The 16,756-nt window shown below is 43.0% G+C and overlaps 1 protein-coding gene across 2 annotated transcripts; it reads right to left on the bottom strand.

The window, feature by feature from the left end:
• Positions 1–59: 59 nt before the first annotated feature.
• ecpas (Ecm29 proteasome adaptor and scaffold) lies at positions 60–15,784 on the bottom strand. 2 transcript variants are annotated; one of them, XM_044345581.1, is made up of 49 exons: positions 15,687–15,784; positions 14,724–14,854; positions 14,292–14,408; positions 13,833–13,951; positions 13,509–13,658; positions 13,235–13,400; positions 12,962–13,101; positions 12,680–12,758; positions 12,474–12,593; positions 12,268–12,353; positions 12,088–12,163; positions 11,949–11,998; positions 11,777–11,843; positions 11,559–11,681; positions 11,335–11,438; positions 11,074–11,197; positions 10,807–10,887; positions 10,485–10,701; positions 9,881–9,972; positions 9,594–9,728; positions 9,329–9,500; positions 8,890–9,062; positions 8,656–8,757; positions 8,223–8,346; positions 7,747–7,892; positions 7,102–7,156; positions 6,864–6,978; positions 6,677–6,745; positions 6,432–6,549; positions 6,174–6,341; positions 5,999–6,078; positions 5,735–5,840; positions 5,528–5,575; positions 5,295–5,413; positions 4,871–5,021; positions 4,710–4,775; positions 4,513–4,602; positions 4,351–4,417; positions 4,173–4,264; positions 4,018–4,084; positions 3,735–3,932; positions 3,414–3,625; positions 3,097–3,140; positions 2,811–3,003; positions 2,582–2,732; positions 2,037–2,142; positions 1,530–1,618; positions 1,372–1,443; positions 60–972 (listed from the first exon to the last, which is right to left on the bottom strand). In XM_044345581.1, the coding sequence occupies exons 1-49, from the start codon at positions 15,706–15,708 to the stop codon at positions 833–835; spliced, it is 5,532 nt and encodes a 1,843-aa protein (XP_044201516.1). In that variant the 5' UTR covers positions 15,709–15,784; the 3' UTR covers positions 60–832. The 2 variants fall into 2 exon arrangements, with proteins under 2 accessions (XP_044201516.1, XP_044201517.1); XM_044345582.1 differs by lacking the exon at positions 15,687–15,784 and adding an exon at positions 15,549–15,585.
• Between the last annotated feature and the right edge of the window lie 972 nt (positions 15,785–16,756).

Genomic DNA, 16,756 nt, shown 5'->3' with positions numbered 1-16,756 from the left:
CATTTAAAACATCATCATCATCATTCTGCGTTTAGACAAAAAACAAAGTGTCACTTGTCCAAATTGTCAAGGTCGTTTTTATTTCATCAGGGACAAATTCAAACAACTATAGCATCACTTTCAACTTAACAGCAGGGTTTTTTTTTTTATTCTATTTATTTTCATGGCTTCACAGAATCAGCTGCTGTCTCACTCGTTCACCTTTCAACCAGGAGGGAGGACAGACGCCGCGGTGGCGTCCTCATCCTCTCTGAGCGAGAGCTGAGCAGTTTGTGTTAGCCAAGGTTAAAAAACCTGGAGATATTTAATGAGTAGGCAAACCCACAACAGTAGTAAAAGTCCCCATTTGGGGCTATTATAGGTATACAGTGTCCACAAACCCAACACATTGGTTTATATAGCATTTATTATCTTTATCTTACTGTCCATTTAAATGAACCAAATAAAACTTGACACATTACAATAGCCTCGCCCTTCATCACTGTCAGAGGAAAGATCTGGAGCAAGTTGTTTTTGTTCTCTTCAAGCTTCAAGGTCAAGCTTCAAGGTCAAGCTTCGTCAGTCAGTCGGTCAGCTGGAGTGGAGCCCGCAGGTCACATGGATGAGTAAAGCCATGACGGAGAGATTTGTGAATAATGTGTAGAAGAGAAGCCAGCTGTATGAAAGGAGACGGTGCTCATGGTTTGTATGTTTAGTTTAACTGATTATGAACTCAAAAGAAGTTGATGCTCTATTTTGTTGTGTTTGTAACTGCGTGTGTGTGTGTGTGTGTGTGTGTGTGTGTGTGCGGCCGGCTGGCTCGGGGGGGTGGGGGAGGGGGTGGGTGATGTGCTCAGGGTTGGCTCTGGATGTGTCTGCGCAGCTCCTGGGCTTTATCCCTCAGGTCAGGTCTGCTGTCTGACTGCAGCGTTGACAGAGAGCGCTGCAGCTGCTCCCGGCTCTTCACAGACACACAGTCCCACTGTTCACTCTCTGTTAACATCACACACACACACACACACGCACGCACACACACACACACACACACACACACACACACACACAGACAGACAGACAGACACACGCACACGACCACGACCATTTCATCAGTGACACCAATATCTGTCATTAAAAACACGACTTACACGTCCTCCAGCTGTCTGTGACTACAGTGAAGAGTTCATATGAACACAAGACAAAACACTGCATCAGACTTTATTATAAAATTATCTGTTAGATTTCAAACATGCAAAGTTATGTAAGAGAAAAAAATCCTAAATCAAGAAGAAGGTTGTTAGAAGCTAAAAGAAGACATGTTTACATTACACTGAATAACCAGAAAACCTGAACTCTATCAAACCTGAAGACTAAATACAACAAAACCAAACTTACCTCCAGTCTTCTTCACGATGAGGTCCACCACTGACAAGGCCTCCGTCCTCACAGACGAGTAACTTTTGTTTTCTGGGTGGAAAAATAACACAAAGGTGGAGATGAAATTGATGCTCCTGAGAGTGAAATGAAAGTGAAAGTGTGAGGTCTTTACTTACCTAAAGGATGTGTGAGAGCAGCGCAGGTCTCTGTGAGGATCTGAGACAGAGCGTCCAAGTCTTCAGAGCCTTTTTCCAGCAGCAACAACCTGCAGACAGAACAACACACATCAGGGTTTCTGCAGGGCTCTTTAACATCACATAGAATACATTTTATTAAATGTTATGTATATGTAGGGACCGTACGGCCTACAGTTATTTATTATCATCATGTTTTCAGTACTTCCCAGCAGTATGTCACAAAAACTCTTAATGACAAAGTTTATTAAATCAACAACCTGAAGCAGAAAGATGATCAACCAAAGAGAAATGCTGTTAGTTTATTGATGTCTGATATTTAAGATGAAGATTTAATACCTAACACTTTTTGAGGAAAGAAAATTTAATACATTTCAAGACTTTTCAAGATATCCTGATAGACACATATTGATCAGCCAGAGAGCCTCCAGGATGAAAGAAAAGATTATTAGACAACAGTTCATCAGCTGTTTGTTTGTTTGTCCTCACCCTTTAAAGTACGCCTTCATGGACTGGAGAACAGAAAGCTGCACCTTCCAGGTGCTTAGCTTGAGCTTCTCACACATTAGATGGCAAACCTCCACCTGGAAACGAGCTGCAAACACACACAACGTTCAGGCGGCACGCTCAGCCGGGTTTATGGAGAATAAGACCAAATGTTGCTACTGAGCTTCAGGCCGGAGGTCAAACAGCTCACAAACAGGTCAGCTGTCTAGAGTTTAGACTTCAGAGCCAGAAGTGAATGAAAGCAAACTTAACAACGTATCACATCCCAATCAACCTCAGTCCTATTAGATGAATAACAGATAAAGACGTATAAAGACGACCTTTAGTTGTTTGTGATGATCATGATGGAATATTCACTCAACTAAACACTGAACACAGTGATTTCTACTGGTGAAGAAAACTAAGCAAAGTCTAAAATCTATGTTTGAAAATGAAGAGTTTTTCTGATTTGATGCATGAAGCTCAGCTGTAACATCATCAGACTGTCCAACACGTGTCCAGTCGTGTCTGTTCTCACTACAACTCACCCTGAGTCTCTGAGTTCCTTGGCCAGGATTTTCCCAGAGTCTCAAAAGCACAGAGCAGAGCTTCAGTCTGCAGCTCTTTCTCCTTCACATCTCTATCATCATCATCATCATCCAGTGACCTCGGCGACGCGCCGCCGCTCTCTGGGCAGCTCTAAATAATAATAATAAAAGGCTCGTTAGAGGCTTAATGATGACAGATATCAGATCAAACTCATCAATGTCAACTTACCTTCTTGATCAGAGGGAAAAGGATGTCGGCCATGTCGCTGAAACGGTCCTCCTGGATGCTGTGAAGCACTTCTCCAGCGCAGCGCAGAGCAGCCATTTTATACACGAGACTCTCCTTACGACACTCCTTCAACACAACCTCCAACACCTCAGAGATGGAGGGCTGGCCGGTGCAGGGCTTCTGGAGCTCCGCGCTGACAGCCGGAGGAAGAACAGAAGCAATAAAGTTAAAAAAAGACAGTAAATGAATGTTGTCCTTCATATAAACAGGTCAAATATCACTTTACCTGCATTTAGACACGACTGATCCGATGGCCTTCAACAGCTCCTCCTGCAGAGATTAAAACAAAGACATTCACATAAACAGAAACACTTTCCAATAAACAAATAAATAAATAAAATAGTAGTAAAGAGTAAAGTGTTGGGGATTAACAGGCATCTGTTGTGTTAGTGAGGAAGAGGATGTTTATGGTAAAAGATGGAGGAACATGTCATCCAGTGTGACTCTCTCTATGTCACACAGGAAGAAGTTTGATCAGGTTTTGATTAGTTGGATCAATTCATTGTTGTCCTTTAAGGTAACTGTTGCATCAGCAGTTCTTACCTTGCCAGCCCATGTGCGTCCAGACAGTCCCTGCATTAAAGCTGTCAGCACCAAGCCAAGGTGTGGTGCCACCAATGAGCCTGTCTGTTCCTTGGCAACGGTTGCCATGGCAGCTGCACCCTGAGCCTTCATCTTCCAGGACTGGGACTGCAGCGCTTTCTGTGTGATCGCAATCAGCTCCGTCATGTAGAGTCTGATGCCTCCGAAGCTTCCTGGTACCAAACGTAGATTTTATCTTCATAAGTCGCATGAATTGTCTTATTTCTGTGTATTTATCTGTTAATAATAAGGTCTGTTAGCAGGTGGTGTGTTTATACTCACCTGGGACGTTCTCCTGCCACACCTCAGCCCACAGTGTGGCGTCATGGCTCTCTCCTTTCTCCTCATCAGGACCCGGCGCCTGGTGCATCCCCAGGAAGGCCAGCGGCAGAGCCACCCCCGCGTGTCCCTTCAACACATCAGGACTGTAGTGGCTGATGGCGTGCACGGTCAACGCACATGATGACTTATACACAGGCTCTGTGAGGAGAACAGAGAACAGAGTCAGTCGGAAATTCACTATCTGGCTTCAGGCACCAACTTGTTAGATTTTCTGCTGTCTCACCTTCTTTCTCCAAGTACCAGGTGTTGAGCTTCAGTAGTAGTTTCTCAACACTGCTGTCTTTCGCTGTCTGATGGAGCCAACGAGGACAATCCGTGATTACTGACTCACTCACAACAGAACATGGTGTGATTCATGTAAAGAGAGGTGGTTCTTACCCTGACTAGATGACCCAGAGCAAAAGCAAACGCTTTCTGGACCACAGTGCTTCTGTCGTGGATACCGTTCAGCAGAGCGCTCATCAGTTTACCTGGTTACACCAAAAACATCACTGACATCAGCTCACCTGCACCAAACACTGAACTGATGAAATGCTGGTGAATACTTGTGCTGTACCTGAGTAGGGGGTGAGGTCCTGGGGACACTGCACTGTGAGGGAGACGATAACACTCGCACAGCCGCCCTGTGCAGAGAGAGAGGAGACACGTATCAGTCAGCTGACTGAGACAATCAACCATTTACAGTCAATCTAGGAACTGGTGACTAGTGTGAACTCACCTTGGTGCCCAAGCCTACTCCACTCTTGAGCAGCTCACAGAGCCTGGGAACCAGTTCTCCCAGCACTGAGACATCCAGGTGCTGTAGACACTGAACACAGGGACAAACAAAACTTCACATTCCTTCCTGTGGCAACTAGAAACTGCCTCTAAAATCTCCCAAAAGTCATTAAAAGAAGTGATTATCTGTGTTTTTACCATATTAACAGTCTCCATCATTGGAGAGGACTTGGCAGCACTCAGCCTGGCAGCGTCCATGGCACTCTGATGACATGATGAGAGAAAACACTTATGATGATCTGAAGTCTAACCTTTGATAAGACATACTGTATGTTTGGACTGTATGTATGTCAGACTACCTTCTCCTGCTCCGTGGCTCTGAGGCTGAGGTAGTTGAGGACCTGAGGTTCCAGGGTGCTGAGGGCCTCCAGCAGGGCCGGGATGAGTCGGGAAGCGTGAGGCTTTAGTCTGGCACCAGCTGTCTTACTGATCTTCACCAGAGTCTGGATACTGGTACAAGAAATAACACGGCACCAAATTACAGCCTCACTGGTTGAATGTAAACAAGAACCTGGGATTCATTTTTATTAGAGACAAATTAGTTTTTCAGCTTCAAAACTGACAGAAACATTAAATCTAGTTTAACACGACGTTCATCATGGGTTGAGTTTTAAAACACAGTTTCACTCACACTGCTAAAAGTTGTCTGTGACTGACAGACAGGAACAAAAAACAAAAACAACATTTATGTTTGTGAAAGTCACGTCTGGACAGAGACGTTACCTGAGTGAGCGAACCTCTGACACGTTGCTCACAATTCCTTTTTCCAGCAGAGTCGGCAGCAGAGCCGCCACAGTTTTCTGGGCTGCAGAGCCTGAAGACTCACACATACGAGTGCACACCTACAGAGAGAGAGAGAGAGAGTGTCAGGGGACGAGCACCTGCTCATACATATACAGATACAAACATACAGCACACACACGGGGGGGGGGGGGTGCTGAGATGAACAGCTTTACCTTACTGAGTGTTTTCAGTGTCAGGTCTGCAGCCTTCCTCACAGACTCCTGAGAGGCAGAAAATGACAAACTATTAATGCTTGTAATGTGTTTTATTTATGTAATAAAGTGTGTCATGTGATCCAACTATTCATATATAATAATTCACATCTTCTTGTGAATTATTGATTATTATTGAAGCATTGATTCCTATTGTTTTGTGCTCACTTTGATGTCATCCAGGACTCTGAACAACGTCCCCCACATTTCTGCCAGGTGATCAATGAGGTCATCAGCTTGGCGGCCGCGAATCAGGTCATTGAGGGCCAGACAGCTGGAAGGAAAATCCATCAGTACAGTCTAGTACAGTAGTACAGACGTCTAGTACAGGACAGGCTTCTAGCTGGAATAGTTACTAAAATAATACATCACCAGAGAAAAATGAGATTCTTCAGTCACAGTAAATAAACAGAGTGAATCTTCATTCTTTACCTGGACTCACGTACTCTCCAGGTGCTATTGGTCAAGTTGGAAATGACATCCTGTAGGATGTCTTTCAGGTATTTATCCACCTGAAACACACCAGACAAAATCACTTGTGATGTCATTTACATGAATTTGTTTGTACATGATGAGTGTGTATTGATGATCATGTTTAAGCTCCTACCAGGGTCTTATCAGTGACCAAAGCATCCCAGATGCTAGTCATGGCCTGACGGATGCTCAGGTTGGGGTCAAACTGGTAGCGGTACAGACGGGGCACTAGCTGGGGGAGGAATGGAGCCAGCTGCTCTCCGGCTTTGGCTGCGATCATGTGGAAGCCGAAAGCTGCTCCCTGAGAGGAGCAGAGAGATCAGAGAGGTGAGGCGGGAACGAGGGTGAGACGAGGCCAGGAAGAAGGATGGAAACGAGGAGGCGGTGATACCTTGCGGGAGTTCCACATGGCGTGGTGATTGGCCAGGTTCATGAACTTGTAGACGAGATCTGGTTGGTTGAGGTCGCTGGCCAATGAGCAGAGCTCCTTGTATGTTGACAAGCTGTGGCTGCCGGGAACGATCAATGCAAAGAGGAGAAAACGGTCAAAACTCACACATACAGAGTCAACTGATGCAACTTCAGCTCATTTGTAAGTTTTTTAATAATGTCTACTAGTGTCGATATATAACTTACCCATCAGGTGTTTTTCCCAAACCTTCTCCTTGGAAGACCTCTGTGTCTTCTGAAACAGCATGTCTCACTCTGTTTGGAAAGATTAATAAGCTTCTAACTTTAATCTTCATGCAGTCTGTGAATGTTCTGATTTCTTCTCTCCTACTGACAGGAAACTAACTGTGATTCTCTCTATTCATCTACTCACCTTTTGCCAGTCATGAGTGTTTCCACCAGAGTGGAAACCAGTTCCTGCTGGTCACCCTCTCCACCCATCTCATAGACCAGGCCAAGACCTTTAGAGGCCACATCCTGACTCAGCTCTAAACACAAGAAGAAGAGATGGATGAAGGTTTGGGAGGCAGAGAGAGGAAACGGTGAGGCTCTTTGTGTTGTGATGTTGTGGTGAGTAATTAATCACACTGATGACTGAGCTCATATCTTACCATCAGGGTCTGAGAGGACAGAGATGAACGCCACCTGAATCTCCTTCAAATGGGACTGAAGGACAAAAAGAAGAACACAGATTTATACCAACTCAGACGTTTGTGTTTAGATTCTTTTTATAAAAATATGTTAAACGCAGAGATAAATGTGGTTAATGCTGTGAAAATGTGCATTATGAAACAAAAAGCAGCTCTGAAGCAGTGATGATTCTTTGACTCCTGAGGAAAAATAAGATAGATTCAAAAAATCAAACTGTGATATAAAACCTACAGCTTAGAGACCTGACCTCTGTGGAGCCTTGTTGATTTATATGATGAGAAACAAAACACTGATCTCAAACTATTTAATGACAGACAACAGTTCAGAACCTGAACCAGAAACATTCTCAAATGAGAATAGCATACTTAGAAAGGATAAAACTCTTCTTTAATCCCAGAAGCACGAGGCTAATGCTTCCTGACAGTTACTGTGTTAGAGATTCACTCTCTCTGTCTGTTCCTTCTCTGATCTGTGACACCAGTGCTTTTAGACAGCACCAGTCAAAGGTTTGGACCCACTTTCCCAGTCACTTGAATGAGAAAGTGGGTCCAAACCTTTGACTGTAGATTCAGAGCTACGTCTAACTAGACTACACAGACACACACCGTGATTTCCTTGTGTTGGCTGAGTTTCTTGACCAGAGAGAGCAGCCAGATGCAGGCAGCCTGCCGGACATGAGGGTTCTGGCTGGGTATGTACTTGGACAGGATGGAGTTCAGGACCCAGGGAACCACGTCATTGTTTTTCACATCTGTCAGTGAAAATGGAAACGTTGTTTAAGGAACTGAAATCATTTTATTGTCTGCATTTTGCATATTGAGTTTTGTTGACGAAGCGTTTGACCTTTAGATAAATAAATGAACTATTGAAGCTGTTCTCAGGTAAATGTTCTTCTATCTTTATCTGGTTACTACCACACAGAGCTGAAGCATTTCTTTAAGCTGAATGCATATCAATGTGACAACCAGCGTCATAATGCAAGCTATTATACTGGAACACTTAAACAACAACATATACATGAGAAACAAATCAGATTAGTCCACTGGTACTATTAAAACCTACTACAGCTACAAGTCCTTACTGTATGGTGGGCTGTACTGTTCCTCAGTGCAGGTCCACGGGTCTCTTGCAGCTCCAGAGCTGGTTCCTATGGCAGCGCTGGTGATAGCTTCTCCAACTGTGAACTGCAGCTCCACCTGCTTGGCCTGAGAGAGACAAAGACGGACATATTATCATCATTAAGCAGCTTCACAGAGGGTCTATTTCACATGGATGCAGATGATACAATTTTATTTGTGACTGCAAAAATATCCACTTTAGCTACAACTTAACGTCTTTATACGTCAGTTTAAGACATCTCACCTACGTTTCATGTTAAAAAGACGACATTCATATGTTTATCAATCAGAAAATATTTAATTGTTGAACTACGACATGTCATAGCCTGTTCATTTGGTTTTTGTTGCTGTGTGACTTCTATTGTCGATGCTCCAGTCAGTCAGTATGTTTCACACCTCTACAGAGTCCATGAGTCCCTGCAGCAGCTTCTTCTGATGAGGAAAGTCTCCATCTCCTACTGGTATGTAGCCCAAAGTCTGGATTGATCGCTCCTTCATCTGGACCACATACATGAAACAGACACACATGTGACATGACAACACCAGATGTACCATTATTACATACAATATAAATATAATATGGTACATTGTCTCCCAGCAGCCACTTCCTTCACTGGAGTCGCTGGTTACCTTGGTGCTCTCCTTGCCGGAGGGGATGCGAGCCAGAAGGTTGTCCACTGTGGACAGTTTGGTGAAGCCGTCGCCCTCCGCAGGAATCAGCAGGGTGCCGTTCCGCCCGATTTCTCCCAGCGCCGTGCACGCCGCTACAGCCAGCAGAGCACTGCTGCTGTCCAGGAAGGAACCTGGATGGACACACACACACACACACACACACACAGGTAGATGAGTAGATGATCCCATATAGACAGATATGGTTTGTTTTGCTGTAATTATTTTTCACACAAAAACTTTAACATCTGCAAAGAAAAAGAAAGATGTTTTATTACAGCTAGGAGATGAAAACTACATCTAACAATAACACATCAGTAATTTACTGTAGTCCAGGAGCTGCCGGAGTCAATAAATTACACCTCAATTACAGGAAATGGTTGCAAAATTGTCTATGTACCAATTGTCTTGGTGGCCATGGCAACGAGTTCTTCGTCTTCTTGGGAGGTGATGCTCATTTGTTGCTCCATGTTGTGGCTGGTTTTACTAGAAGTGACAGCATTCTTCTTGCTCATGTATCTTCCCACCATGTAGCCAAGAGCCAAGATGGCGCCGTGCTGGGTCTCAGGACTCTGAGGTGCAACAAAAATCAATAAATATTTATGCATGGACAACTTATCAATACAGTAAACAATGACGTGCTGAATAGAGAGAAGGTGACTTACGTGGTTGTCTTTGGTGATTTTGACCAGGTTGTGAACAGCCATCTGCAGCTCGTTGCCAGTCATTGTAGAAACCACCACAGCGTACAGCTGAGCTGCCAGTTCCCTCATGTCCTCCTTATTTGTGTTCATCAGACTCTGGAGAAGAAAACATCTGTTACTACAGCCCAATGCAACGACAGCTGTTTTTACAATATCACAGATCAGCTGAGTGTTTCATGTGCTGATATTTGTCTCACTAATGAACATCAATGTGAAACTACCTCTGTCTGAATAAACAGAATATTCACCTTGATCCAGTCAATTTTATCAACAAACTTGGGAGCCAGTTTCTCTGGGCAGACAGACACCACCTCCAGTAGACAGTACATCACTGGGATTCCTGTTGACACATTAAAGATGAAGTGTAATAACTATGGATGATCATAACAATAACATACAGATGAATACATCAACAATAACAGCTTCAATTAACTATAAAAGCTTTTTAGAAGTTTAAAACAACATTACATACAATACATACAACTCTGAAAAATCACCTCAGATGTTCTAAGAAGACTATAATAACCATGGAGACGTCTTCCTGTAAATGGACGGTACTTGTATAAAGTCTTCCGACCACTCAAAGAGCTTTTACGCTACGAATCACGTTCACACTCTGCAAGGTCCCAACCTGCCCATCAGAGGAAATCTAATCATTCACACTCTGATGGAACAACCATCAGGAGCAATTAGAGGTTCAGTATCTTGATCAAGGACACACTGACATGTGGACTGGAGGAGCCGGGAATCGAACCGCCGATCTTCCGCTTAGTGGACGACCCGCTCTACCTCCTGAGCCACAGCCGCCTCAGTATCATCGTCCTTAGTAAAAAGCAGGTTAACTTCTCTCACCTCCTACAGCAGACAGCAGCTGCTGCAGCAGATCCATGTAGACAAACACTGGATTTGCGTCGGAACCCTTTGACACTGAAGGCTGCGGCCCGGAGGACAGCAGCGTGTGGACGTAGCGGCCGATGGCGGGCGCATCATCCTGCATGTCTGCCAGGCGTGTGGAGAGGGGCGTGGCCCCTGCACTGTAGGCCATGCACATCCTCAGGTACAGCACAATCTGGAAAAAAAAAAGACAAGGAAATGAAGTGAAGCCACATGTCTGCAGCAGGAATCCATATCAAGATCAATGGATGCAACAAGCTGATCACCGATTAATATTTACCTCTGCAAATGCAGATGGGTTGAAAGGAATGGTGGAAGTTCCAACAATGTATTTAGCTGGAGTCTTGATCCTCTGTGATGCCTGACGATGATGATGACAACATAAAAAAGACATGAGATCCATTAGATCTTATAGAAATAAATAAACAGAAAAAGGATAACAAAGCAGGCAGAGTGAGAGAGAAATGATGTGCTTTGGGGTTTAGGTTGTAACTGGATGCACTGTTTGAAAAGCCCCAGAGAGAGAATGAAAAATATGCAGCCTCACCTTCTCCTGGACATAAGCCACCATATCAGGAAAGGAGGGCATTGGCTTTGGTCCCTCTTTCTCTGAGCTCTTGGTAGGAAAGGCCCTCAGCACCCTCTGAGCCTCCCCGCACACCTCATCCCTCCTAAAACACACACAGCACCCGCACCTTTTATCTTCTGCACCATTCAGGAAAGTGAACCACTGGCACACAATCTTTAGTTTGAACCACATTTAATCTTATGTAAAAAATGTTTGAAGTGTGTGTTTTTGGGGACTTACGGGTCTCCAGCAGCCAACAGCAGCAGGTATCTTGATGGCACATGATCAGGTGCAAAGACTGTGCTGGCAAACTTCATGGCCACCTGGCGAACCTGCACCTCCGGCTGCTCAGAGAAAGAATCATCAGAAACAAAGATACTATTAGTGTTTGTGAGGAGTCATTTGGCTTCTATGCTTTGTTACTTCTAAACTTGTCATAAATGATGCCGCCTGCGAACACTCACCTTTACAATATACGCAGCCACCAGGGCCTCCATCAGGTTCAGCAGCGCCCCCTGCAGGTTGGCATAAGCTCCAACCATCATGGACAAAGCCTCCTGAATAGCAAGACGAACATCTGGCTCCTCCTGATGATAAAGCAGGATTTTGAAAACATCAGTAATAAATACACCACAGTGTAAACTCTCCTTTAAATTAATTTATTTTATTTAATATCACCTACCTTACACATGGACTCAAAAAACTGCTGGACAAGAGCGATATCCTTAGTGAACAGCTGCGGCATACGGCTAAAAAAACAGAATATATTTCATTGTAAATTTGAAACTAAGCTGGTTGTGTGTAAAGGAAAACATTGAGAATTAGTATTTTATAATAATAATATAATAGTATACCTCGAGAGCTTCCCAACAGCAGAGTATGCAACACAGAGTAACTTAGGATCCTGCAAGGACACATGTTGTTTAGTAGGTATTTAAAAAACAACTTAAATGCATGAAAATACAGATGAAATGTTGCTGTTTGAAGTTTTACCTCCTTGTATTCATTAATGAGCTTGGTAAGACCGTTTAGGAGCATCAGTCCCAAAGGCTTATTAGTGTCAGGGCAACTAAAAAACAGAGGAAAGAAAACATCTTCAAAATACAAACAAACTTTTCATGGACAGATTTATATCCTGGATATATGTAGACAAAAAAGAAGCACTTTTCTTACACCATGCAGATGTGATGGACAAACTGTAAGGTCAGAGACAGCAGTTTGTTGTTGGTGTTGGCTCCAAACAGACCGTCATACACAACCTATGGAGGAAAGGAAACCAGTGAGAATGATTGTGCAGTAAACTGGAGAGGCCTCACAAAAAAAAAAGAGTCATTTTGATAGACTAGATTAAATGCAGCTTGCTTGAACAACAAGCCTACCTGAATATTAGCAGGAAAGCACTCTGCAGCGAGGCGTGAGCGCAGCAGATGTGGCAGGATCTTCAGTTTGACTCTAGTGCTCACTGGCTCGTGTTTCAGCTCCTGCTTCACTGTTCCCCCCTGGTGCACATAAATAAGAGTGTTAAACACAAAACATTTAGAAAATCACCGTGACGTTTTAAAGTTAAAACACTGAGCTTACAAACCTTTGTTTTAAGGGGAACATCCCCCAGATACACCTTGAACATCTTGTTGATGATTAGAGGATTGTTCCAATCGATGATGCTGGAAGATAACAAAACAAGTACATAATCAATGATGTTAATAAAGTTCTGTGTGAGGTATAGAAATGTCAGCCCATCAGTCTGATCAACTTGCAAAGCCTCAAGAATCAAAACTGTTGAAAACAGAATGAAACATTGATATAATGATGATTATTATTTGTTGTATAAAGGTCTAGCGGGTGACTTGACATCTCCTTCATCTACCTCTGTTTGCTCTTCAGCTCCAGATCAGCTGCAGTGGCCACGCTGTGTCGGGTGTCGCTGGACGCCACCACCAGATGCACCACTGTCTCCACTTCTGGGACTTGCTTTGCCTCTATGAACTTCACTATGCCCAGCTTACACTGTTGAGACCAAATACAGAATGAGGGATTCATTAGCCGATAACGAAGACAAACACATCATCCAGCGAGCACATGCAAACACATAACTCATACAAACTGATAAAAACAGAGTCACCGCTGTCGGTTATCGTACCTGCTCCAGCTGCTCGGCGCTCCACTGGGCCTCTCCAATAACCCTCTTGGCAGCGTAGACGCTCATCCCAGGTGGAGGCTGAGGAAGACCCTGGCCGGACGCAGCCACCGAACCATCCGCAGAAGAGGAGGGGGCAGGACGCGTTGGGGATTCATTCAGCACAAACCTACAAGAGAAAACAAGTCAATTACTAAAAATTGTAGTTTCAGTGAAAAACTAATAGACTCATTTCAGTTAAATGTCCGAGACCCTCGGTCACACGGCAGGAACTCACCCATAGGGCATCAGTAAAACATCTAACATGAACTCCAGCAGCAGCTGCACCGTCTTTGGGCGCTCAGTTAAGTTGAATGGAAAAGCATTCTTGGAGGCGTCTGTAGGATATTTCATGTGGTAAAGAGTCGGGATCAGCAGGTGCATCAGGCTAAGAGAGAGGATGGAGAGGAAATGGAAAATTAGAATTGAGTCAAGAAAGAAGAAGTCCTGAGGTGATATCTGTCTATAATAATGTGTCAATCTAACAAAAACTCAAGTGTGTCTGAAAAACACTTCTTTAATAATAGTGAATATCCTCGTGTGAGTCTATGTGTCCTCTCACCTGTCCTGTTGTGGTTGTGGTTTGCCTTCCATGGCAGTAAGTAAGGTGGGGGCCAACTCACACTGTTTTCCCACCTCCAGTCGGGGGTAGCCCATTTTGATGTAGATGATGGTGAAATTCTGCAAAAAGCATTAATGAGACAATCATTACTCCAGTCTTCAGTTACAGACAGAGTTACATTCAAACATTCAGCACATATCAGCACTGCTGTACAATCAATCTACTATCTTTATTATAAACACCAATCTAATCAAGCTGGTTCAGTAATATGTTAACTTGCTTACATAGGACGCCTTTTCCTGTGTTGCACTTAATCTTAAAATCTCTACAAATTTTGAAATTGCACTGTTTTGTTTTTATATTTAGCACAGCGAGTACAGGAAATGGTTAGATGCATTATAAATGTATAATACACACCCAGCTCCGTGAGCCCGACATTATAAAATGAGACTCTCTTACTGTAACGAAGGAGGCTGCTGCAGGGTCTTGGTACTGCACCAGTAAAGTTTCTACTGGGAGCTGAATCTTAGGTCGGCTTTTTATCCTCTTGTTCAGGTGGACCAGCAACTCCATTACCTAGAAGAGGAGGAGGCACATAAAATACTTTAGCAGTGTAGTTACATGAAGATGTATAGCAAGAGAGAAAAGTCCTTACAGGAATATGTGTGCATCAGGAGGAGGTTCTGTTAAATCTGTATCAACATGTAACTTGGAAAAGGAAGCTTTATATTTTTATCAGAAAAAAAGGAAGAGATAATATTTGAAGGGAAGGTTGTGATGGCATGAAACTGCAATTTATTCACTCGATTTGTATGATGTGCAGCCAAAGAGCACAAACTCAAGAGTCATTGTAATCTCTTTAGGCACAGAAACAGGCAACACCCTTCTTACTTTCTTCCGCACACCCTCTTGAACGCTGGAGAGTTTGAGGAGCACAGGGGGTAGGAACTTGGAGATAATGTCCTGTAGCTGTTCATCTGTTTCTGCATGGCCCAGGCGAAGGAACACACGCTCCAGTTGATCTGTCAAAGAAAGAGAGAAACAAACAAATAAACAAACAGAAAAAAAACACACACGTCACACCTTGATTAACATGTATGCATCATTTTCTAGATGGTATTTGTCATGCCCCACCTATAAAAAAAAACAATAAACACTAAACACAGGACCAGTTTAAGACAATAGCTCTGCCATATTTAATGTGACAATAACTTTCCATTCAAATATGGAAGTAACGTTACAACCCACTGGGTGTTTGCAACCACATGCAAAAAAAGGGTCTGTGCGACCTTCAGCTTCACCCAGAGGGAATAAAACACCACAAAAACATAAAACAGTCAACTAAAAACAGTCCCTGAAGCATTTGGCTCCGGTTAGTGTGATAAACTCGTACTGTCAGCTGTTATATTGCTGCAAACCATCACCCAGCCCTGCCTTCTTTCTCTTGGCATGGCTCACCAGCCAGCTAGCTAAAACAACTGACAGTCTATCCACGCAGTTTCTCTTTTACACAATATGACTTTCACTTTCCATGACACCTTGCACAATTAAACCTAAAAAGCCCTACATATCCAACTGTTAAACTCGCGTCATAAAAGTTTGCTTAAAGAAAATGTATTAATAGCCTGTGAGACAGTTTCATTTTGACCATGACTGGGCAAACGGCCTTCAGACGTTAGCATTGTAGCTAGCTTTCGTTCTTGCGCCAGTCTTTACCTGAAGCAAGCTTTAGCGTCATTTCCAAAACATCCTCATTGTTACAGTAAAGCAGAGCTGCTCTCTAAGAGTTTTTGACAACCATAAACTCGACATTTAAAGAGATATTAATCGCCAATAACGCAGAGAGAAACTTACTGAGTTCATCCTGGGCAGCCATGTTTGCAGAAAGTCATTTAGCGACCCCCCCGGTTTACTGAGTGTTACTGCACCCACCAGTGCCACTCCTCATCATCATCATCATCCTCATCGTCAGCTGCTGCTGCCTCTTCTGAGGCATCAAACACACATCCATACAGACATGTACTAGCATAGATCACATACATTTACACACATATATATATTACAGTTTGTGTGCACGACATTGCCTGAGATCATTATAAATTGGCCTTTTAATAAGGGACTCTTTATTAGAGGTTAATAAGTTGTTCTTCTGACTTTATAGACGGTTAATAAAACATGCACTAAGAACAAGTTTTGGGCTGCCAGCTTGTGAAAAAAGCTCTAGTATTATTCTCTTGGTATATCCTCCTCCAGCATGCAGTAGTGGAGAAGTACTCAGATCCTTTACTTCAGTAAAACTACCAATACAGCCATGTGAAAATACTCCATTACATTACAAGTAAAACTCCTGCATAAAAAATCCTACTTAAGTTAAAGTACATAAGTATTATGAGCTTGATGTAGTTAAAGTATTGCAGTAAAAGTACATAAGTATTATGAGCTTGATGTAGTTAAAGTATTGCAGTAAAAGTACATAAGTATTATGAGCTTGATGTAGTTAAAGTATTGCAGTAAAAGTACATAAGTATTATGAGCTTGATGTAGTTAAAGTATTGCAGTAAAAGTAGTGGTTTGGTCCCTCTGACTGATATATTATTATATATGACATCATTAGATTATTAATAGTGAAGCATCAGTGTTAGAGCAGCATGTTACTGTTGTAGCTGCTGGAGGTGGAGCTAGTTTACACTACTTTATATACAGTTAGCTAGTTTAGTCCAGTGGTTCCCAACCTAGGGGTCGGGCCCCTCCAAAGGGTCAGCAGATAAATCTGAGGGGTGGTGAGATGATTAATGGGAGAGGAAAGAAGAAAAAACAAAGTTCTGATACACAAATCTGTTTTCAGTTTTTGGACTTTTTCTCTAATCTTTGATTTTTGCTGAAATATTGGATCATTTGAACATTTATTGAAATGAAAACATGTG

The sequence above is a fragment of the Thunnus albacares genome, chromosome 3 (assembly GCF_914725855.1).
Source record: "Thunnus albacares chromosome 3, fThuAlb1.1, whole genome shotgun sequence".
NCBI lineage: Eukaryota > Metazoa > Chordata > Actinopteri > Scombriformes > Scombridae > Thunnus > Thunnus albacares.
Note: the sequence above shows the minus strand (reverse complement) of the source record. Positions and strands in the feature narration are given on the sequence as shown.

Excerpts from the sequence above, each read along its gene's own strand:
- ecpas (XM_044345581.1), bottom strand. The coding sequence starts at position 15,708 with ATGGCTGCCCAGGATGAACTCA. Across the intron at positions 13,952-14,291 it reads CAGCAGCCTCCTTCGTTACA|AATTTCACCATCATCTACAT; the intron begins GTAAGAGAGTCT and ends TGCTTTTTGCAG. Across the intron at positions 12,759-12,961 it reads GAGCTGAAGAGCAAACAGAG|CATCATCGATTGGAACAATC; the intron begins GTAGATGAAGGA and ends GTTATCTTCCAG.